This window comes from Debaryomyces hansenii (assembly GCF_000006445.2).
Source record: "Debaryomyces hansenii CBS767 chromosome G complete sequence".
Classification (NCBI taxonomy): Eukaryota; Fungi; Ascomycota; class Pichiomycetes; order Serinales; family Debaryomycetaceae; genus Debaryomyces; species Debaryomyces hansenii.
The window spans coordinates 425,957-447,739 of record NC_006049.2 but is presented as its reverse complement, the minus strand read 5'-3'; the positions used below and the strand labels follow the sequence as shown (position 1 = coordinate 447,739).

The 21,783-nt window shown below is 36.9% G+C and overlaps 12 protein-coding genes across 12 annotated transcripts; 6 read left to right on the top strand and 6 right to left on the bottom strand. All coding sequences in view use genetic code 12, as the record gives it.

Annotated features, from left to right (window-relative positions):
• Window positions 1–55: 55 nt before the first annotated feature.
• On the bottom strand, window positions 56–2,038 carry DEHA2G05258g (DEHA2G05258p; the record flags this gene model as incomplete). Its single annotated transcript, XM_461775.1, has 1 exon — window positions 56–2,038. One exon carries the CDS (start codon window positions 2,036–2,038, stop codon window positions 56–58), a length of 1,983 nt encoding a protein of 660 aa, XP_461775.2.
• Window positions 2,039–2,277: 239 nt separating this feature from the next.
• Window positions 2,278–3,186, bottom strand: DEHA2G05236g (DEHA2G05236p; the record flags this gene model as incomplete). Its single annotated transcript, XM_461774.1, has 1 exon — window positions 2,278–3,186. One exon carries the CDS (start codon window positions 3,184–3,186, stop codon window positions 2,278–2,280), a length of 909 nt encoding a protein of 302 aa, XP_461774.1.
• A 198-nt stretch (window positions 3,187–3,384) lies between these two features.
• Window positions 3,385–5,340, bottom strand: DEHA2G05214g (DEHA2G05214p; the record flags this gene model as incomplete). Its single annotated transcript, XM_461773.1, has 1 exon — window positions 3,385–5,340. The coding sequence occupies one exon, from the start codon at window positions 5,338–5,340 to the stop codon at window positions 3,385–3,387; it is 1,956 nt and encodes a 651-aa protein (XP_461773.2).
• Window positions 5,341–5,509: 169 nt separating this feature from the next.
• Window positions 5,510–5,782, top strand: DEHA2G05192g (DEHA2G05192p; the record flags this gene model as incomplete). Its single annotated transcript, XM_461772.1, has 1 exon — window positions 5,510–5,782. The coding sequence occupies one exon, from the start codon at window positions 5,510–5,512 to the stop codon at window positions 5,780–5,782; it is 273 nt and encodes a 90-aa protein (XP_461772.2).
• Window positions 5,783–6,063: 281 nt separating this feature from the next.
• On the bottom strand, window positions 6,064–6,561 carry DEHA2G05170g (DEHA2G05170p; the record flags this gene model as incomplete). Its single annotated transcript, XM_461771.1, has 1 exon — window positions 6,064–6,561. The coding sequence occupies one exon, from the start codon at window positions 6,559–6,561 to the stop codon at window positions 6,064–6,066; it is 498 nt and encodes a 165-aa protein (XP_461771.2).
• A 306-nt stretch (window positions 6,562–6,867) lies between these two features.
• Window positions 6,868–8,644, top strand: DEHA2G05148g (DEHA2G05148p; the record flags this gene model as incomplete). The annotated part of the gene is made up of 2 exons (XM_461770.1): window positions 6,868–8,426; window positions 8,482–8,644. The coding sequence occupies 2 exons, from the start codon at window positions 6,868–6,870 to the stop codon at window positions 8,642–8,644; spliced, it is 1,722 nt and encodes a 573-aa protein (XP_461770.1).
• A 116-nt stretch (window positions 8,645–8,760) lies between these two features.
• Window positions 8,761–10,074, top strand: DEHA2G05126g (DEHA2G05126p; the record flags this gene model as incomplete). The annotated part of the gene is made up of 1 exon (XM_461769.1): window positions 8,761–10,074. One exon carries the CDS (start codon window positions 8,761–8,763, stop codon window positions 10,072–10,074), a length of 1,314 nt encoding a protein of 437 aa, XP_461769.1.
• Window positions 10,075–10,147: 73 nt separating this feature from the next.
• On the bottom strand, window positions 10,148–11,476 carry DEHA2G05104g (DEHA2G05104p; the record flags this gene model as incomplete). Its single annotated transcript, XM_461768.1, has 1 exon — window positions 10,148–11,476. One exon carries the CDS (start codon window positions 11,474–11,476, stop codon window positions 10,148–10,150), a length of 1,329 nt encoding a protein of 442 aa, XP_461768.2.
• A 1,455-nt stretch (window positions 11,477–12,931) lies between these two features.
• DEHA2G05082g (DEHA2G05082p) lies at window positions 12,932–14,788 on the top strand (the record flags this gene model as incomplete). The annotated part of the gene is made up of 1 exon (XM_461767.1): window positions 12,932–14,788. One exon carries the CDS (start codon window positions 12,932–12,934, stop codon window positions 14,786–14,788), a length of 1,857 nt encoding a protein of 618 aa, XP_461767.1.
• A 487-nt stretch (window positions 14,789–15,275) lies between these two features.
• Window positions 15,276–16,853, top strand: DEHA2G05060g (DEHA2G05060p; the record flags this gene model as incomplete). Its single annotated transcript, XM_461766.1, has 1 exon — window positions 15,276–16,853. One exon carries the CDS (start codon window positions 15,276–15,278, stop codon window positions 16,851–16,853), a length of 1,578 nt encoding a protein of 525 aa, XP_461766.2.
• Window positions 16,854–17,064: 211 nt separating this feature from the next.
• Window positions 17,065–17,395, bottom strand: DEHA2G05038g (DEHA2G05038p; the record flags this gene model as incomplete). The annotated part of the gene is made up of 2 exons (XM_461765.2): window positions 17,065–17,325; window positions 17,393–17,395. The coding sequence occupies 2 exons, from the start codon at window positions 17,393–17,395 to the stop codon at window positions 17,065–17,067; spliced, it is 264 nt and encodes an 87-aa protein (XP_461765.2).
• Window positions 17,396–17,590: 195 nt separating this feature from the next.
• On the top strand, window positions 17,591–20,818 carry DEHA2G05016g (DEHA2G05016p; the record flags this gene model as incomplete). The annotated part of the gene is made up of 1 exon (XM_461764.1): window positions 17,591–20,818. One exon carries the CDS (start codon window positions 17,591–17,593, stop codon window positions 20,816–20,818), a length of 3,228 nt encoding a protein of 1,075 aa, XP_461764.2.
• Window positions 20,819–21,783: the final 965 nt, after the last annotated feature.

The window sequence follows — 21,783 nt, the reverse complement described above, 5'->3', positions numbered from 1 at the left end:
TGAATTAAATGAAGTAAATATATAATGTGTAAATATACATAAGAGAAATCAAATTCTAAAGTTGCATACTTAAAGCTGCTCCTTGCTTACCTTTATGCTTTTGTTGTTGCTGAGCGATAGCGACATCAATAACCCATTTAGCTAACTTGAAGGCTCTTGATGACAAGACCAAATCATTTAACTTGTAATTATACTTAATACAAACTTGGAAAAATTCATTCATTGTCAAATCATGTAGCAAAGCTATCAAATGGTTCTTCGTCAATTTTTTATCCCTCTTCTGTGCTTGTGTTAAATAAACACTGGCAGGAAGTAAGTCAGTATAATTGCTACTAGCTCTAATTGGCCTTTCAAGAAGAGTTAGAATCTCAGAAATATGATTGCTTGAGATAGTAGAGTTCTTGTCTTCTTCTATTGCATGTATGACCAAATTTGTAATGGCAATTACTGCATTGCCATAATTGACAGGATTCACAACCCTAGACTCTGTATCCCTTTTAATAGTTATTCTAAAAAATACTCCTATGTGAGTTGTGAGGAAGTGGTTACGGTACTCAGAGTAGAGTTTCTTTACCTCGTTTATGATATTCGCAAAGCAATTGTGGAAATATGTTTTCGAAGTTTCATTAGTTGTGAAGCTAATATGCGAAGACAAAATTGTTTTGATAGGGGTCCAAATCTGTAGCTCAAAAAAGTTATATATGGGGGAGTATTTTATATTGTTTATGTTGGCATTTTGTTTATTTTCCAGCTGTTCATCATATTTTTTCATATTTGGGATAGGTGAAGATTGCGAATTTGGGGTTGGGCTCAAAGTAAATGAATTTCCAAATATTTCGTCGCTAGATTTTAATGAAGTACGGAAATCATCTTTGACGGATATTTGGTTTTGCTTTAAAGCTTTCATATCACTACCAGAACGATAATTAATTTTCAGGGTTGTCTCTTTAATAATCAACGAACATTCATCCAAAATGGCAGGCCAAATAAATCCTCCTCTGGAATGTGCATTATAAATAGCGTTTCTAAGTTTGACTCCTTCAAGATCATTAGTCGTTGAAATATACGCTAATTCTTGGTAAGCTGTTAAGCGACTCAATTGATTTTCAGGGTCAACATTGCGGACACCCGAAAGTAATGTATTAATAGGGTCAGCGCTATATGTACTGATAGGCTTACTTCCATCCAAGCAGCCAATCGTAGCATACACATTATAAATACGGTTTACCACTTCCCATGAAAATATAATGTGTGCCGAAACGTAAGAGAGATGAATCACAGTCTTCATAGAAACACGATAGTTAGGAATATTTGAATCCAACCCCATTATAACTAAAACAAACCAGTTTAATTTGTAAATAAAAGATCTGATTAAAAAGTATACAACTGGCCCACTAAGACAAATTATTGAATTAAGCACAATAGTATTTCCCACTAACTTCGGAATTTTCTTCAATAAGGCATCTTCTGGCTTAAGCTTAGTGACGCCGTATTGGAACTGCAATCTATTACGCTGAAAGATCAAATGTTGGGCACTGTAAGCAATTGCAAGGTAAAATGAATAGAACCAATAATATACCCATTCATCGTTAACTAAGGGTTTCAGTTGATATTCTTTTGAAAGAAGATAATAATCAAACGTGAATGGCAATTGGAATATGAATATTGATGTGAAGATATATGTTGATATACCATAGAAAATTGAATTCAAGACAAATCTTCTTGATATCAAGGTTTTAGCAACTTGCAAACCCAATGTTTTGTATGGCGAAAATTCGACAGTTGCATTGTTATCTCTAGCAAGTTTGATTGTAAATAATGCAACAAATATCAATGGGCCACGCAAAATAAACGTTAATAAAAAGTTCCACCAGAATTTACCATATGGTACCTTTAAACTGATAGAAATAATAATAGCCAAGAAGGCATTGATATTATTTAAATACTTCAATCTCTTTGCTAGGACTTTGGCAAAGTACGATTGATATGATGCAGCCTTTTTGGTAGTCAGCGAGATTGACCTTGGCCTAAATGACATTGTATCTTATGAATAAAGTTTAGTTAGGACCTTAACGTATTTCTTAGACATCAAGGACTTTTCATAACTTTTTAGTCTTCGAATCATGGTCAGAACACGACAATAATTTTATATGTCATAAATACAAGAGTTAGAAATTGTTTGATAAATGATAGTTTATATTATGAAAAGCTATATACATATTCACTATTCAAGTATGGTAATACCTTAGTTATAGTAAAAAGGATGGGAAAAGCGTATTAATGTGGTCTTTGGTTGATCGCAAGTTGGGCTTCACGTTTTAATCTTTCGATCTCACCATCTAGAGTATCCTTAACAGTTTCTAAACCAGGTTGGCCATTGACTTGACCTAATACTTCATCTAAAACTAATCCCTCATTGGTGTTGATGTTAGAAAAAGCATGTGAGTAACCAGAAAGTTTGTTTTCGATGATCATTTGGTTACTCTCGAACTTGCTGACATTAACTTCAAATGCATCTTTGATGGCTTGTTCTAATTCCTCTTCAGTGGTGATGAAGTTAGCTGCTGCATGGTATAATTCTAACAATTGGTTAGTCTTACGTTCTTTTACGGCTAATTCTTTGGTCTTTCTATTCAAGATTCTTTGTTCAGTCACTATCTCTTGTTCTTCTTCAGTCCTTTGTCTCATAATTGGACCATTCAAATATGAATCAATGGTAGGCAATGTTAGCTTTGTAGCCTCTGTTTCTTCATAAATGGATTGGGATGCTTTGGCACTAAGTTCTTTTTCAGCCTGTATTTTTTTTAAGTCTTCAATTCTTTGTAATCTCTTGGACTCATTTAAATATGCCTCCCTCAAGTGTTCACGACGAATATCATCTCTCCTTAATTTCCATATTTCTTCTTGACTTAATTTTGATTCATCAATATTTTGTGGTTTTCTTTCGTCTATATTTTTCTTGATTCTTTCTTCAACTGTAACAACTGGCTTTTCTATTGTTTGACGGTGAAATGTGAATCCCTTTCTAGTTGGTAATGGAACTCCTTCAGCAAATCCTTGTTCTACTTTAGATTCATCTGCCAATTCTTCAGCAGTCTTTGGTCTGATTGGATATCTCTTGAAAACGGGACGAACCTTAGGTAAGATCCCTGATTTACCACCGAATTTGATGGTACGCTTTCCCATACTGTCCTAAATGTAATAACTAGCCTACTTCTCGAAGTATATCTTGCTTCGTTAACTAGGACTACTGGAAAAAAAAAACTGAGTTTTTTTCAGTCCACCAAATTTACACATACACGACCATATATGAATATAATAGATAAATAACTACTTCTATATAGATTCCTAGTTACCAATTGTGTTATTTACCTCAATAAAGCCTTAGACACATCCCCACACATCATAGATCTTTTCCAGTAAGACTTTTCCAATTTTTTTATTACCTATTTCATTTTTGAAAACGTCCATCATTAGCTGTTTCTTATCTAACTCACTAAGATGATTGTTTTCTACAAAGAAGAATTCTATGAGATTCTTGGGGGTTTTGAAACGGTTTTGAATTGCAACAGCTCTTTCCAACGAAACTCCTCTGATTCCCATTAACATTAATATGAACGTTTCTTTTACCGTCATCATACCAGTTTTTCCCATAGAATCCTGGAAGGTGGAAAACAAATGAGCACACTCATACAGGGTCAGCCTGTTTTCAAATTTCTCTTTAAACTTTGCAATTAACAGACTGTATTCGGCTTGGTTCTTGATTGACCTGGCCTTTAGAACCAATAGATTTGTCTTATTTTTTGCAAATTGATCTTTAATAACTTGGGTTAAAGACGCTAGGAATGCAATTGTATCTTCGATAGATTTGAATCTTTTCAAATAAAAATTGGATATTGTCATGGTCATAGACATGGCCGTTTGTATTGCATCCGACATATCACCAAATTTATTCATGTCACTAGTCACAACGTCCTCTACTAAGTAATAGAACTGTTTCATACCCGATTTTTTTAACCTATTTTTTTGTTCTTGAAAGCGTCCATCTTTAATGGACGAAACTAAATCATCCAACCTTTTTCTCTCACAAATATAATTCAAAATCACCTCCCTGCCAGTCTTCTTGTGTTTCGCCGTCCAAACCACATCTCCCACTGACAACGGTCGTACATCACACTCTACCTTAAGACTAGTCAAACGAGTCTGAAAGAAATCACGATCTCTTTGTGACCGTATCTCTCTGTTATCTATGATTAAAATAATTTCAAACTCTCCCGGAACCCATATATCGTAATTCGTACCATCATATATCCTTTTTGAAGCATCATGCACTAATCTTGCTTTGGTCTTAGTATTAATTCCATCCTCAGCTTTTGAAATCGACTCTCTATCCTGTAATGGCCGCGTGGAGTTATGGGAAGACAAGCTTTCTCGAAGAACGAAGTCTTTGGGTTTTAATGGAGAAGAAATTAAACGTGGAGACAGAGAAAGGTCTAATATACGTTCTCTTGTGGAGCTAAGTCGGCTGGGACCCAATCCATACCGGTCTTTGTTATTCTTCGTCTTCATCAATGGAGAACTATCCAATTGTTGACTTATTTTGGAATACGAACTATCTGGGGTCACTCTAACTTGATTGTCAAATGATAAGTCTGCAATGTGATTTGTGATTGGTGACGACTCAAACCCTTCCGCATCTTTTAGTTGTTTAGCAAGTTCATATCCTTCTTCCGTGAGAAAGTATGATTTTGAGCTTCTACCAGAAGAGTCAACCAAATCATGGGTTTGTAAACTTTTTATAGAACTCCATGCTGAATAAAACTCGTTCGCAGAAGGATTCGACTTAAACGATTTATCTGAGTATGGAGTTGCACGCTGAATTATTTCTTCCTTGGTTAATCCAGTCTTCTTTTTATCACCGAAATATAGCGCCAATAGTATCGCGTATCCTCCAGATCGCTTTCTGGGTATATACTGCTTCTGTTTTCTTTGTTTTTTGGGTTTGGCATCTGGTAAGTTCGATGTATCTGAAACCTCATGTTTTCGTTTTTCACCCACACCCCCATTGATTAAACCGCCAAATGCCACAGGTAACTCAAAGTTATTCAATTTGCAATATTCTTCTAGTTTTTTTGACAAGTGAATGCATGTCTTGTCTCCTACGAACTGTACCAGCTTTAACGTTTTTGGATCATTAATAGGTAGCGGGTAATTCCTAACACTGCCTAGTGCCTTATTATATAATATAGCAGCCTTCGTGCCTTTTTTTGTAGCATTTATAGCAGCTTCCTGAAGCCACTCAATAAACAAGTGCTTTAAATCACCAGGAGGACCTTCCATGAATAAGGAATTCAATTGACTTGAATAGTATTTTGCAAGACCATGTAATGTAAATAAACCTCATTCATAATCACGCGCACGAGAAGAGTCGATAAAATTCAAAAACTATTCTTTATCATCAAGCAATAGATTAATAGAAAGAAAACACATATAATTAGGATAAAACAAGATGTCTTCAAGTGCTAAGACAAATAAGAAAACGATGATTCCTCCAATCAATCTTATTTTTAAATATTTACAGCAACAATCACCAGTTACAATATGGTTATATGAACAAACTCATCTGAGAATACAAGGAAAGATAAGAGGGTTTGACGAGTTTATGAACGTTGTAATTGATGACGCTATGGAGGTGAATACAAACGACGGGTCAAAAGAAGAATTAGGGAGGATACTACTTAAAGGTGATAACATTACGTTAATTTCTAGCTTGGATGTGTAGTGAGGAAAGGGAGGAGATGAACCATATCCTATATTCAGGAATGTACCGTTGCATCAATAGAGCCAACATAATGGTATTTTGTAATTTAAACACTAGACTGAAGTATAAAGGATTGAAAACCTACAGATGTCTGTAATTTAGTATAATTAAGGTGAAATATAATACATCGGATATATATACAGAAATCAAGATCCGAAATCAAGATTGAAGATTGTTGTAGCCATTTTTGGACCGTTACGGGTGACATTATGCAAGATGGGGGAATGGTGTGTAGAAAATGCTTAGAATTCGAAGCTGACCCTCTTTTTCCTCTTCAAGGGCGGTGTGTCGTCTCCATCACTCGTAGCCGCGCTATGAGTGTCAAACTTTCCATACAGAAACGACAGTTCGCCACCACGTCGTATTCGGTATCGTTGTTGTCTTTCTTCCTTGAGTTTTAACGAATTGTATTCCGCAATTTGCTTCTTTCTTTGTACTGAATTTAATTCCTTCTGAGCCGACGACTTCCTTTCAAGACTCCGGACTTCTTCACTACCACCTACCTCTTTCCTGGGGACTTGAAAACTAACTATCATTGTCGGTTGGTCTATCGCCGTTTCGTGCAAGTTTCGCTCATGAATATTACCCTCTTGACAGACAATACCAGCAGCAGGCTTTTCCAGTTCCACAACGTTCTCGTCATTGATTTTACGTACGTCTGATGTATCACTCAGTTGTTTGATTTTATCAGGTGAAGTTAAAGATTTGTGATCTTCCTTCAAACTTGTATTACAAGTCATCTCTCACCTTTCCTTTACCATATTTCTATAAAAAATCGAGATCTAATAAATATATTCCATAAAAGCAATATAATCCAACCTATTCACAACTCTTATTAACTAACCGTAGCGTCTGTAGTTGAATGTAATCTCTCTTAAAGTCGGCAATTTCTTTACTAATATGAACACACGTAAAATTATGAGTCGTGTCAACGGCCAATACAATAACAACACCAGAGGGCGTTTGATCTTAATATTTATAACAAACATAAGGAAGAGGTTTTGATTAACAAGCAAACGTTGATTGTGGATAGTAAACCATATACCATGAATACGAACAATAACAGTAGTGGCAGTAATGGCCCCACCTCAAATAGTGCCAGCTCTATGTATAATTATACACATTTTAAAGACACGAAATATAAGAATGCACAAGGGACTCCAAATAGAAACTTTCAACCAGTTCCTTACACAGAAGAAGAGCATCAGAGAATCCAGTATTTGCTTGATAAAGTGTTAGGGCCAGAATATGTGAGTTTTCGCCCAGGTGGCGGAGGACAAAAAGTTTCGTACATTGAAGGTTGGAGAGCGCTTAACTTGGCGAATGAAATATTTGGGTTTAATGGTTGGTGTTCAGAGTTGATAAGCTCACAGGTAGATTATTTCGATACACATGGGAACACCGGACGTATTTCTATGGGACTTTCAGTTGTGGTGAGGATTACCATTAAGGACGGCACGTATCATGAGGATTTCGGATACGGATATATTGATAATGCAAAGAACAAGGCAATGGCGTTTGAAAAATGTAAAAAAGAGGCGTTTACAGATGGGTTGAAGAGATGTTTGAGGTGTTTTGGTAACGTTTTGGGAAATTGCTTATACGATAGAACAATTATTTCTAAAATCCAGAAAGTTCGGTTACCAGCTCCCGAATTAGAGGCAGACAATTTCCACAGAGACCCTTTGATAGTGCAACGAGAAATGAAAAAGAAGCAAACAGTTGGAGTAAACATCCATGAAAGTGCAGAAAATAATACCGATAATACAAACAATATCCCCAAGGGTAACGATGATAATGGCGCAACAAACAGTAATGAAAACAATAGTAATAATGTTCACAGTAAGCAAAAAAATTCAGCAACTAGCTTGCAGACGCCAATTTCCAACAGGAACTTCAACATACCAAATTCTACTTCCCAGCATCGAGATAATAATACAAAACCAAGAGCTAGCCACCCATCTCAGCCTGGTGGTCCGCAGCAGCATTCCAAAACTTCAAGTAATAATACACCAGCTCCCAAAAATTATGATATAGTAGGAGATTTTGATGATTCGCTTGTGTTTAGTGATGACCTTCCTATGGATGACGATGAAATGAGCCATAACGATGGACTAGATGATTACGAATTACAAATGCTTATTCACAAGAATAGACAAAATGGTGGAACTGATGATCCTGCCCTAATAGCAAGAAGCTCATATGCTGAAAACAACGAAAATTCTAATAGTAGCGGTGAAGTAAACCCAACTAATAATAGCGTACAAGAGATCCCAGACCAACCAGCTTTATTTGTAAGTGCCAAACGGGCAGATGCGTTACAACAGGCACCAAAAGATGCAACGAAAATTCCTCAATTTGATGCCAAATACGTGTCTCCCAATATTAGAAGAACACTTGACCATTCAAAATCTGTACCAGTGAGGAGGTCTGAAATCAGCCAGGCGCCACATGACAAGCCTCGGACTAATATTGGACCCCCAAAGCTCTTGAACCGAGCTAGTCCAGGTCCTACAATATCAAATAGTAATACCAACAATTTAGGTAAGAGAATGATTGGATTGCCACCATCTCAGAAACCCCCATACAAGAGAAGACACCAAGAGTAAGTATATTTTCGCCCCAATAACTACAGTGAATTACAATACTAACACAATTAGCGCATCTTTATCTCAAAGATCGAAACCCGATGAAACATCACAACCCTCGAGTAAAGCTGTTCCACAAGATACAAACCCATCGAAGGATAAAGAAAACCAACCGGCTCGAGTGGCTTCATCAAAGAACCTCGAGGATATCAACAATATGGCACAAGTGACGTAAATAAATGTATATGAGTATTAGATCAATCATTGCTTTGTGTAATATTTCACATTCGTAGTTTCTATAAATTATGCGCTCTAAGAGATAAAGACTTATCAAGGAACAACAGTATTGTCATGACATCTACAGCTGCTACGAGAAGCTTGTCATCGATATTACCATTATTGAAGGATGTTGGACCATACAATGAGGTACCAGATGAATATGATTTCCTACAAGCTAGTAAATCATTAACAACATCAGCAATATTAGTAATTGGTGCAGGCGGATTAGGATGTGAAATATTGAAGAATCTAGCATTAACTGGCTTTAGAAATATACATTTAATTGATATGGATACAATTGATATATCAAATTTAAATCGACAGTTTTTATTCAGGCCTAATGATATAGGTAAATCAAAAGCAGAGGTAGCAGCTAATTTTGTTCGATCAAGAATAAACGATGATACCTTAAATATAGTCCCATACTTCGGAAAGATTCAAGACAAACCAATTGAATATTACCAACAATTTGATGTTATAATATGCGGACTTGATAATGTAGAGGCAAGAAGGTGGATAAACGCTACTTTGGTATCAATGGTTGATTCAGACTTGAATAACTTGATACCTTTGATTGATGGTGGTACCGAAGGATTCAGAGGCCAATCAAGAGTTATATTGCCCCGATTAACATCGTGTTACGAGTGTACATTGGACATGATAAATCCTAAAGTTACATACCCGGTGTGTACTATTGCAAATACGCCAAGGTTGCCGGAACACTGTATTGAGTGGGCAAGTGTCCTTCAATGGCCAAAGAATTTTCCTCAAAAGAAATTTGATGCTGATGTCCCAGAACAAGTTGATTGGATGTATAAAACAGCATTGCAAAGAGCTGATGAGTTTAATATAGAGGGCGTCACCAGGCAGTTAACTTTAGGGGTGGTTAAAAACATTATACCTGCCATCGCCTCTACAAATGCTATAATAGCTGCCTCATGTTGCAATGAAGCATTCAAGTTTGTTACAAATTCGAATCCTATTTTAAACAATTATATGATGTATTCTGGTGATTATTCTATTTTCACCTACACTTATCCACACGCACAAAAGCTTAACTGCCCTGTGTGTGGTAACGCAGCAAAGGTTGTTGAAGCACAAAATTGGTGGACACTTTCTAAATTCATGGAGGAAATTTCTAGTAAACAGGAGATCTCAATGACTCAACCTTCATTGTCCACATCCAGCAATTACTTGTACTTGAGGCATCCAAAGAGTTTGGAAGAGATAACAAGTCCTAATTTAAATAAGAAGTTGAATACGTTGGTGAAACCAGCCGAAGAAATGATCATTACTGATCCCAATTTGCCAATATCTTTGAAGTTAGTAGTCAATTTTGTGGGGCCCGAAGACGAACCTAATGACATTAAGTCAGTACTATCATGATCTAAAGAGTATATATTGTAACCTAACCATTAAAATTATTTATTGATAATACAAAGAGTTGTAGAAATAATTGCTAAAATTTTTTCATTTCGTCTAGTAAAAGCTTATTAAACTTTTTAGGATTGTCGAGATATATATGATGTCCACTATCATCGATTTCTAAGACCTTACTTTTATCAGAATCTTTATGTTGCCTGTTTATAAGTTTTGAACATAGTTCACCACCAAGTTTGTCCATCCAATCTTCTTTACCATAGCACCATAACACTTCGCAGTCAAGCTTGTGAATATCTCTCTCTACTAATGGGAACCGTGCATCAGCTCCTGGAGCAAGTAAATAATTGAGCATATATTCCCCTGAGCCGGGACTCTGGAAGATCCCGTAGGCATACTTGTGTAATAATTTTGACTCTTTAGATGGCAAATTTGCAAACCTTCTGGAAGACCAGCCACTTACTACCTTCGAGCCTAACGGACCAGCTTTTCTCACTAAAGTGAAAGGGGAAATATTTTGCTCCCAAAGTTTTGCAAAATATTTAGGGACAAATATTTGTTTTCTGTGTTTAATTACTGCCCCCGGCGATATCATTAGCAATTTGCGGCAGAACTTAGGGTTGACCTTAACACCATACGTAGCCATCAAATAAGCACCCATAGAGTGACCCATCACTAAGACTTGCAGAGGTGGTAGGTGACTGAGGTTTCTTTTTATAAGCCACTCAGTGTATGAATCGTGGAACCACTTTTCAACGTGCTCTAAATCATCCTTAGCTAGCTTGAAAGGAGGCCTTGATGAACATCCATACCCCAATAAATCAATGGAATGAATACACCAGTTGTCAAGAGAAGATATCTCATCGAAGTTTTTTAAGAAAAACCCTAATCCACCACCATATCCATGGATCATAATCAAATGATTCATAGTACTTGCATCGGCTTCTGTTTTATTAGGCGGATAAATAACAAACTCATTAATATAATTCCCCGAGTCAAGCTTAACTTGAAGAGCCTGACTTGATCTTCCTGACGAATCTGCCTGAGGATAAAACGGCAAAAGTGATAATAAGTCATGCTGGAATTTTAATGGATTACGTCTGTATGCATAATCGTCGATAGAATCACTTATTGACAAAGGAAAGTTGTTTGAGAATAGCTTATTCAAAGGCACAGAAGTAGGATGTGTTGACCTTTTGTAGCGATTTTCAATAATCCTCAACTTCTTTGGCGTGTCGATAGCAGCCGTCTCGTCATGCACTATTGATTTCTTTCTAATATTTGGCAAAAATTTGAGATTTGAATTCAAAAGTTGATTTAAATTAAAGTTGAAACCGGGGAACCCAGACGACGATGAGTTTTTAACAACCCTGGAAACGCTAAATAGTCTTTGCGGGACAACTAGCATTTAGATTAGAAGATCACTTCTCGAAGAAATTTCAAAAGCATAAAATGTATTGTACGAATGGCTTGGTTATTTTATTTAACTCGCCTTGTATGTTTACGTATCGAAGATACCGTGTTACGTCTGACCAACGTGTCTATAGTAGAAGAACGTACGTTGTCCATATATTGTTGTTTCGAAATAGAAGATGATGATCACCAGTAGTGCACAAACCACGGTTCCAGAAATGGTTCCATATTTTGTTAATGAACCATTTTGTTAATGAACCAAGTTAAGTATGTTATTCTTGATAGAGCCATATGTATATGCACTGTAAAGAAATATCAGTTATCAGTTGCCTCTATATCTTGGGTGATTTGAACATGAGAAATGTAATAAGCGTAGTTAATGTACTATTTAAGGCTCTACCAAAACACTACCAAAGATCGCTCACCTAGGCTCACAGTAAAAGCAAAAACTACTGGAGTTAATACTCTAATACCAACTGTTGTAAAGCACTAATCACTTAGCCTAAAGGTTTGGTTCTTCTTGCTCTGGATCGTGTCCTTCCCAGCTTCTAGCTGGAAACGGGTGTAAGGATGTTAGTCAGTTTCTTGTACACCTCACTAAACCTCTGAATTAGGTCCATTTATCCTGCCGTACTTCGTATTCTATACCTTATATAGCTTATTAGTCCATGCATGTATTTGATAAATTTTTTAATTATCACGTTCAACAATAGCTTTATTATCCACGGCTTAACTATTCATGGTATGCACGCCCTATTTCGATTCCTTCGGGTCTGAATGGCTCACCTATTCTTCGTCCAATATCAAGTGAAGATTTTGCCAACGCACCTGTTGGCCGTTCCAGTTCTACATTATCTGATTCCTTGGCTACATATGTTTAAGTAGGGGGATTTTGACACCGCACAGTTTTGTTACGGCTTCCAGCGAATTGCGTCCACAAATGCACGAGTAGTATTAGTACCAAATATTCGTACATCATGTCACAGGAAGAGAATTTGATTGGCCAAAATCATCTTTCCGGTTCGGGCGAACAATAAGTTTTCCTGTTAACGGCATACCTAAATTTATCAGATCAATCAAATCGTTAGCATGATAAGGCATATAGGGAGAAAATTTTTCATATTATTCATACTTCATACGTAGAGGTTCGTATACCCGTGCATCATATCAAAAATTCTGCATTGTGGTTATCAAATCTAATCCAATAACAAGCAGCATTCGGGATTATTGAAGCATTCGCAGTACAGAGCACAGAAAGTATGTATCTGGGCTCTATGTTGAGTAGGCATTATTTGTAGGGAACAAAATTTTCTAGGCTTTTTGATTGATATAAATTTGCTCATTATCCAAATCAATATTGAGTGGTTTTTTTTTCTTCTTTAGCTGATTCTTTTGATAATTTGTTTGGGGTAATAAAAAGATAGATTATACAAGAATAATACTAAGCAAGATGAAATTGTGTGAATTATTGTTCATTTCATTTATTGTAAGTTTAGTAAATGCTAAGACTCATACTTGGTATTTCAAGACCAGTTGGGTTGATGCTAACCCAGATGGTGTCAAAGAGCGTAAAGTGATTGGTTTCAATGACACATGGCCGCTTCCAACTTTGAGGGTTAATAAGGGTGATAGGGTTAACTTGTACTTGACTAATGGTTTCGATACTGCTAATACTTCGTTACATTTCCACGGGCTTTTCCAGAACGGAAGTTCCCAAATGGATGGTCCTGAAATGGTTACACAATGTCCTATTCCAGCTGGTGAAACTATGTTGTACAACTTTACTGTTGCCGACCAAGTTGGTACATTCTGGTATCACTCGCATACTAAGGGTCAGTTAGGTGATGGTATGAGAGCTCCATTCATTATTGAAGACGATGACTATCCATTTGACTTTGACGAAGAAGTTGTTTTGTCGCTTTCCGATTGGTACCATGAAAAGTCTGACGACTTGATCGAAGACTTTATGAGTAGATACAATCCAACTGGTGCAGAACCGATTCCAGCTAATCTTTTGTTTAATGAAACTAGAAATAACTCTTGGGTTGTTGAACCAAATAAGACATATTTTGTCCGTATTGTTAATATTGGTGGTTTCGTCACTCAATATCTTTGGATGGAAGATCATGAGTTCGAGGTGGTTGAAATTGATGGTATATATGTCGAAAAGAACAAGACTGATATGTTATATATCACAGTCGCTCAACGTTATGGTGTTTTGATTAAAACTAAGAATAGCACTGATAAGAACTATGCTATGATGACCAGGTTTGATGACACCATGTTGGATATTATTCCAGATGAGTTGGAATTGAATTCAACTAATTACATGGTGTATAACGAAGACAAGGACATGCCTAAGGAATATAAGGTTGACAGTATCGATGACTTCCTTGATGATTTCTACTTAAAGCCATTGAGCAAAGAAAAGTTGTATGACGATGCCGATCAGACTATCACCATTGATGTTACTATGGATAATTTGGGTGATGGTGTCAATTATGCTTTCTTCAATAACCTTACTTATATTAAACCAAAGCTTCCACCTTTGATGACCGTTTTATCTTCCGGAGAACATGCTACAAACGAGTTAGTTTATGGTAGTAATACTCATACTTACGTTTTACAAGATAACGATGTCATTGATATTGTTTTGAATAATGGTGATACCGGTAGACATCCTTTCCATTTACATGGTCATGTTTTCCAATTAATTGCTAGAGGTAGTGCAGTAGATGATGACGATGATCCAGTTACTTACGGTGATGAAGAAGATGATGTCGAGTTTCCAGAATATCCAATGATGAGAGACACTGTTTATGTTGAACCACAATCGTACATGGTTCTCAGGTTCAAAGCTGACAACCCTGGTGTTTGGTTCTTCCATTGTCACATTGATTGGCATTTAATCCAAGGTTTAGCAATTGTTTTGGTCGAAGCGCCATTAGCCATCCAAGCTGATCCTAGACAGAAGTTGCAAGATGACGTCAAGAAACATTGCGAAATGCTCGACATGCCATATGAAGGTAATGCTGCCGGTAATTCTAAGGACTACTTAGATTTAACTGGTCAAAATGTCCAAGTCGCCTACTTACCTTCTGGTTTCACTGCTAGAGGTATTGTTGCCTTAGTATTCTCTTGTATTGCTGGTTTCTTAGGTGTTGTTATGATCGCTGTCTACGGTATGGCTGACATTCCAGATGTCGAAGAAAGAGTTGCAAGAGACTTGGATGTCGATATCGACGAATATGAAGTCAATACTTCATCTACGGAACAAGCTTCTATTGTTGAAGAAAGAACCCATTAGGTTCTGACTTCAATTTCTAATTGCAGGTTCTAATATTTTTACAAGTCTGTCTATTTCCAAAAGACCTTCACTTTAAAGCTAAAAGTCACGAAGAAAATGTGTGTGTATATAATGAATTAACTTTTACGCTATGAAGCTACGTGTTTGATATGAACTGTTGGAAATACTACTGTGAAATAATTAAAACTCCTGCTATAATCTCCCCCGTTTAAGAATCCTTTTCTTTTACTCCAAATTAATTTTAATTGAATGGCTCGACTCTAACTTTTTATTTAATTTTTTTAAATAACATATTGATAATTTACTCCTTATCAATCTTTTCGGTATATATACTTAATATATCTTTTACCCGTGTACCTATGATTCAGTAGTTGATCAAAATATATTCCTCTTGTCAAGTGACACAAAGATTGAATATATGAGAAATTTCAATCGCTTAATCTCCAACACTCTCTGACAGTGGTGGTATTTTTGATATAACTTATAGATGTTTGAGGCAGTATACATAGCAGATTCAACGAATTCGTTGGTGTTTGAGTACTTGATTAATTTATCTTGTCCAAAATTTAATTCCTTGAAGAACTTAATCAAATTGGACGAATATGATCAATCAAAGCTGAGGTTAGTTGAAATCAATTCGGAGTATTTTGTTGCATTTGAGAAGATGTCCAATCTTGTAATATATTTGTTGTGCTCTTCCAAGAATGATCCAAACCCTGTAATGCCGTTTGTGTTTATAAATCGTTTGGTTGAAGTGATGGAAGATTATTTTGGAAGCCCGTTAGCGGTTACGAAGATAGATGCAAATATTGATACGTTGACATTACTCGTAAATGAGATGATTGACGATGGAATTCCTAATGTTACAGACTTCAATCGGTTAAGGGATTTGATTCCGCTCAGTAATTTGTTTACCAAGTTGTTGAGTACTAGTAATGACTTGGCTAGTGCGGTGTCAAACAAGTCCTTATCATCCATAACCCATAATACTCGAAAGGCTGAATCACTCTCTTCAAACATGCAGCAGACGTCGGTGCCTTGGAGAAGGGATAATGTTAAGTATACTAACAACGAGATGTACGTTGATGTTGTGGAGACTATAAACGTGATCTTGAAACCCTTGCCTAAACATATCGGCAAGGAATCAAACATGTTAGGCTCATCAAAGGGTTTTGATTCTGCATTTTATTCGACCTCTTTAAAGGCATCGTCCAAATTGGTCCCGATAGTCGGAACAATCGATGGTCAAATAAATTTTATTTCCCATTTGACGGGGGTTCCCTACTTGCAAATGATATTAAATAAAGGAGGGTTAAAAATGGATTTACCTTCTTTCCACGAATGTATAGAATTGGATAAATGGACCAACGATCCAGGGAATTTATCGTTTATTCCACCTGATGGGAATTCTACATTAATGAACTATCAAATTGATTTGGACACAATAAACAAAAGAGACCAAAAGGGCATGCTCGGTATTGTCGACATAGACTACCAGCATGGTTTGGGTACTAACCAGAATGAGTTTGAAATCCGATTATTCATTAACAGCAATAAATCAGTACCTAAAATTGAAAATTTATGCATAGAAATACATTGCGATAATGTAAACGAAGGTGAAACTTCATCTGCTGATGATTCTAGTGGTAATAGTAGCATAAACGTAAGCAACATTAGAGCTAGCAGAATAACACATGGTGATTTTTCCTTTAAAGGAAGCGGTAAAGGTGAATGGAACATACGCAATATATCTACAGGCACGCAGCCGATGCTCCATGGGTCTATAGTTTCAGATGGATCTTATGACTCCCTGGAGTTAGCTAGTGCTCTAAAAGAACACGATAAGTCTCATTTGGGTAGTGACAAAGAATCTACCCCGCTTGCAATGGAAGCTATCAAACCCATTCACTTGAAATTATCGTATAGTCACAAGGGATGTGTTCCCAGCGGAATGAAGGTTGATTCCTTAAAGATCGTCAGTGCTAAGGGTTTGGGAGATACAGTCAAACCTTATAAGGGGGTTAAGTATATGGCTAAGACCGGCAATTTTATAATACGCTCATAGTTAATTACATACTAATCATAGATATTCAAACGTAATATATTGTATTAATTATTTGGCCTACTGTAATAATGCCCTATTTAATTCATCACGATCAGGGTCACTTCTCCTCCCTAGATTAGTTAGTATTTTGCTCCTAGTCTTGCAAACACTGTATTGCATAAACAAAATACTCTCCTTGACTTGAATACAAACGGAAATTACGACTCCGTATTTATTGGGTTTTCTTACTTTTCTTCTGTCTTTCTTTCTCGGCATTCTTAATCAAGACTTTTCCAATGAAGGTAGATACCCCCAATCCTGATAATAATAATAACAAGAATGGCAACTTAATAGCATAATCTCTAGGTAAGAAGAATGAATGTAATGCATTGGAATCATCAACAAATGGTAAAACAAACACCCATGCGGTATAATAAGTAAATACAGCAGTAGCTACACCGAGCATCATAAGTCCGACTAATTTATCACAGGACTAATTCTATGTTAGTTTGGCGTTCATATCAATTGTACCTGTATTCTCTCCTCTTGATAATACATACCATTGTCTAGATTTAAGATGTTGATTAAAGAATATTAAAGAAAGAAGTTGGTGAATCCAAATACCAATTACGTGTTTAAGTGAATTCTACAAACATCACGTGAGTCCAAATACCAAAACATGTATACTTAGCCACTGATCTTATACTGTTGATATTTTGAAGAATCGAAAGGTCTTTAATAATCGATCAGATAGTGCTATGTTTTCGAAGTTTAAGCTGAAGAGAGCGCCACTATCGCTCAGCTCGGTATCAAATATTATCAAAACTTCAGGAATCTCAAACCTTTCCCCGGAATCGTTAAACGCTAAGACTTTAAACGTATCAATTAACGAACAGTTTGGGCTTCCCAAAAATTCAATTACAGCGGTTGCGTATGATCCAACCCAATCGTTATTGGCGGTAGCAACTACGAATAATGATGTGAGGGTATATGGGCAAAAATCGGTAGAGGTTGTGTTTGAATTCAACACTTCGAGTCCTATGACGGAGCTTCGATTTATCAAGGGTATTTACTTAGTTGGAATTCTGCCAGGGGGAAATGGAATTACGGTATTATCGTTACATTCCAAGACTATTTTAGGAACATTTCTGCCGGGGACAATCACATCAATTGATCTGGACCCATCACTTGATTTCTTAATTGTAGGGTTATCAAATGGGGCTGTAATGTTCTACGATGTTGATAGATTAGCAAATACACCATTTAGGATTGATAATTTGCAGAAAAAATTGTTACCGAAACAAAAAATGTCACCGGTGCTAGGAATCGAATGGCACCCTAGAGATATAGGTACAATATTAATTGCCTATTCGCACTGTGCAATCATATATTCTTTGACGGCAGGGGAAATTAAGAGTTCGTTGGTTTATCAGATATCTAGAGAGGCTAAAGGGTTCGCCCACTCCTTGAATATTGCAAATGGAGGGAAAAAGAAAATATTTGGCTCATCAAAAGAGGTTATAGTTCCACTTCTTGAGGCCCATTTCCACCCAAATGGGTTACATGTAGTCACGGTGCACAAGGATAACACCTTAGCCTTTTGGGATGGTAATGATGGTACGTTATTAGAAGCCAGAAATCTTTTTGAAACTAATTTACACAGGCCCGGAGAACCAATCGAAACTCCTTTAAATTTTGCTCCAATTGAAAATGTCAGATGGGTTTGTTCTCAAGATCCAGAATTGACCCAATTGATTATATGTGGTGGTGATTCGCATCAGGGGAATTTGATACATATTTTGGATTTTGGTTATACATTGAAGTATTCGTTAACGTCGCACGAGAAACAAGGTCAATTTTACGCTCAACCAAGCTCAGGTCAAAGAATCATTCCTATTACTTTAAATAGCAATGCTGACGAACAACCGGAGTATATTTCTAGGATTTTGCCTGTGCCAATTGATAGTCTGCCCTACTTTGGCGGGAACCATAATCCTTCTTACTTGATCTTATTAAGTAACAATGGATCTCTTTATATTACAGAATATTCCAATTCTGGAGAACCTCCCTCTGATATGAGCGGATTGATTTTGCCGTTATCTATTTCATTAATTCAACCACCGGTCATAGATGCAAGCATTATTACTGTGAAGAGGATTGATTGGTATAGTATTTTGAGCAACAAGGCTTCATCTGGTGGTGGTGCCAGTAATTTCCTGTTGCTAAAGGGAGGAGCTCCTGTCAGTCAAAGGAACGCCCCAAGACCTACTGGTTATGATGATAACTCTCGTAATATTTTGATAACCGGTCATGAAGGTGGGATAATAAGATTGAAAGATATATCCAAGGGGGAATACCAAGAAGATAATTTAATACAGATCAGTTTGAGAGATACGTTATATGATAATGGCGATCCTAATTGTATAGATATTGTTTCTGTTTCGCTTGGGTTACAGAATAAGGAGATGGCAGTAGGTATGGGAAATGGTGATGTGGTGATTTGTAAATTTGGAAAAGTCAATATTCCTCCTAATAAAGGAAGTAGCAGTGGTATTGATTATCATAACTGTCAGGTGCAACATAGTAATTCTGATGCAAAAATTTATAATATAAAGGATCGTGTGGTTGGTACGTTCGCCAGGTCTAGTAACTTCTTGCCTGTATCTTTACTTAAGTTAGATAATCAAGACCAAATATCATGTTTAAAGATGAGCAATATTGGATTTGCCGCAATCGGGTATAAATCTGGTAAAATGGTAGTCTGTGATATATCTCGTGGGCCTGCAATTATTTACAACATTGATTCAATTAAGAAACACTTAATAACAACAGAAAGTAATTGCTACATTACCACTATGGAGTTTGCCATCATGGAATATGGCCAAGATGGATATTCCTCTGTAATCCTATTATGTGGTACCAACGGTGGAGGAAATTTAATGGTATTTAAGATTATTCCACAAGGAAACGGTGGTTTTGAAGTTGTTTTCATGAATAAGACCACTAATCTTAATTACAGAGTTCTCGGAGGTGAAGATGCAGCTGATTCAAAGCTTGACAAGCTTATTCCTATAAACTCCTCCAATGGCGAAAGTGCTGTGGCTAATATGGAGATGTTCCAAAAGCTTAGCCATGGTATAGTTATACCAGGAATGATTATTACAACGTCCAATAGAGATATCAGAGTATTGCAATTGCCTAAAACAAAATTATCACACAAGGTCGTCGACGAATCTTGCCTTGCCTGCGGTGTTATCAAGGTTAAAGATAAGGGAATTGTTCTAGCATCTCTTGTAAAGCTGGGTTTCATTAAATTTTCTTCAATTCCATCATTGAATGATATTGCAGACGTTAAAATCCCCAAGGAGATCTATAATAAGCTTAAAAATGCTTTAGAATCACCAATATCTTCGCAATCTGACATCTTGATTACAGGGGAAATGTTCGTCCGACTTGGTCCTACTGAGGGAATAAACCTCTCTGCGTATATTTCCGAGTCGAAAGAGAAGAAACTGAAGGAACCCCACGCTACAGACTTATTGTTTAATGAAAACGCTATAATACCCCCCAGACCTGCAGCCGGAGCCATACAATGGGCTAAGGGGCAAACAAGGTATATTAGTAACGAGGACTTAATCGGGTTGATTGCAGGGCCTAATAGACGATCCACCAAAAACATCGAAAGTGAGTTAGCTCACAATATTAGCCCCGAGGCGAATCCAAATGCTGGGTATGGGTTTCAGGGGTATCTGAGTGATAAACCGGAAAAGGACTACAAAGACCCCGTCCGTAGGGCAACAGGCCCAGGGTACGGATATGGGATGGGTGCCGGGGGACTCATGAAAAACTTGCAATCCGGAGTCGAATCGATGGAAGAAACCATGAACGGCTATGCCAACAACATGAGTGAAACCATGAACGACTCGCTCGCGAGCCTGAAAAAGACTGTATTCAATGCAGCCATCAAGAACAAACTTGGGTTCTAGGGTGTCATTTCCCCTCGATCCGAGTGCCCTCTCCATATATACTTGCAGGGCGCTTTATATTTCTAGAAATCTATTGTTCTCCACTTATTGCTTTATAATAATATGTCAAAAACTACACGAGTACTACTTCTAAAATATGTATTATCTATCATTCCAATAACTGTATTGGTTAATGTTCTAGTAAATTGCCACTACATAGCGTAAAAATTCGAGCTCTATATATTGCTCTAAGATGGACTTTAATCGCTATCACCTCTATTTGGTTTTCGCTAAATACACGATGCAGATGTATGATACACTATTGGTGTATCGGTCTAAATCCTTTATGTAATCGCGACATAGAATTCGTTCCCATTCCTTTCTTTTATCGGGGTCACGTACCAACGCTTGATATCGTGCTGCGGGCCAAAAAAATGCCTCTTATGCAACTAGGCGAGCAATAGGCGAGCAATTGCCCTATGCGCTTGGAGACATTTACATCCAAACACAGTATAGGAAAACACCATCACTAACTTCATCAGACATTATAGCATTGAAATGGTCTGGCTTCAGGAGAATTTCGTATATAGCTCTCCGGGCCGAACTATTGGACCCAAAAAAGTACCCGGTGAAATCTCTTCCGTGATGTTACGTACAATAGGACTTAGCATTAAAATTCTCTTCTAATCTATGATTATATGCGGCGTTGATGCATGTCAAGTAAAAGAAATTTTTTCCGCGACAGTTGAAGAAATTTTGCCGTGAAAGATGAGTAAGAAATTCAAGCAGCCTATCTATGAAGGAATCTACCATTCATAGCGAGAGTTTCTATAATCTTTTGTGGTAAGCCTACTTTGCCAAAGCGGAGCATAATTACATATATATATTCCTGGATACCCTTTGTTCAAGATCTGACGTAAAGATTTTATTGTTTCGACCAAACTGTTCTCTAGCATTAGCATAACATTTATTCTTCAATCTCATTG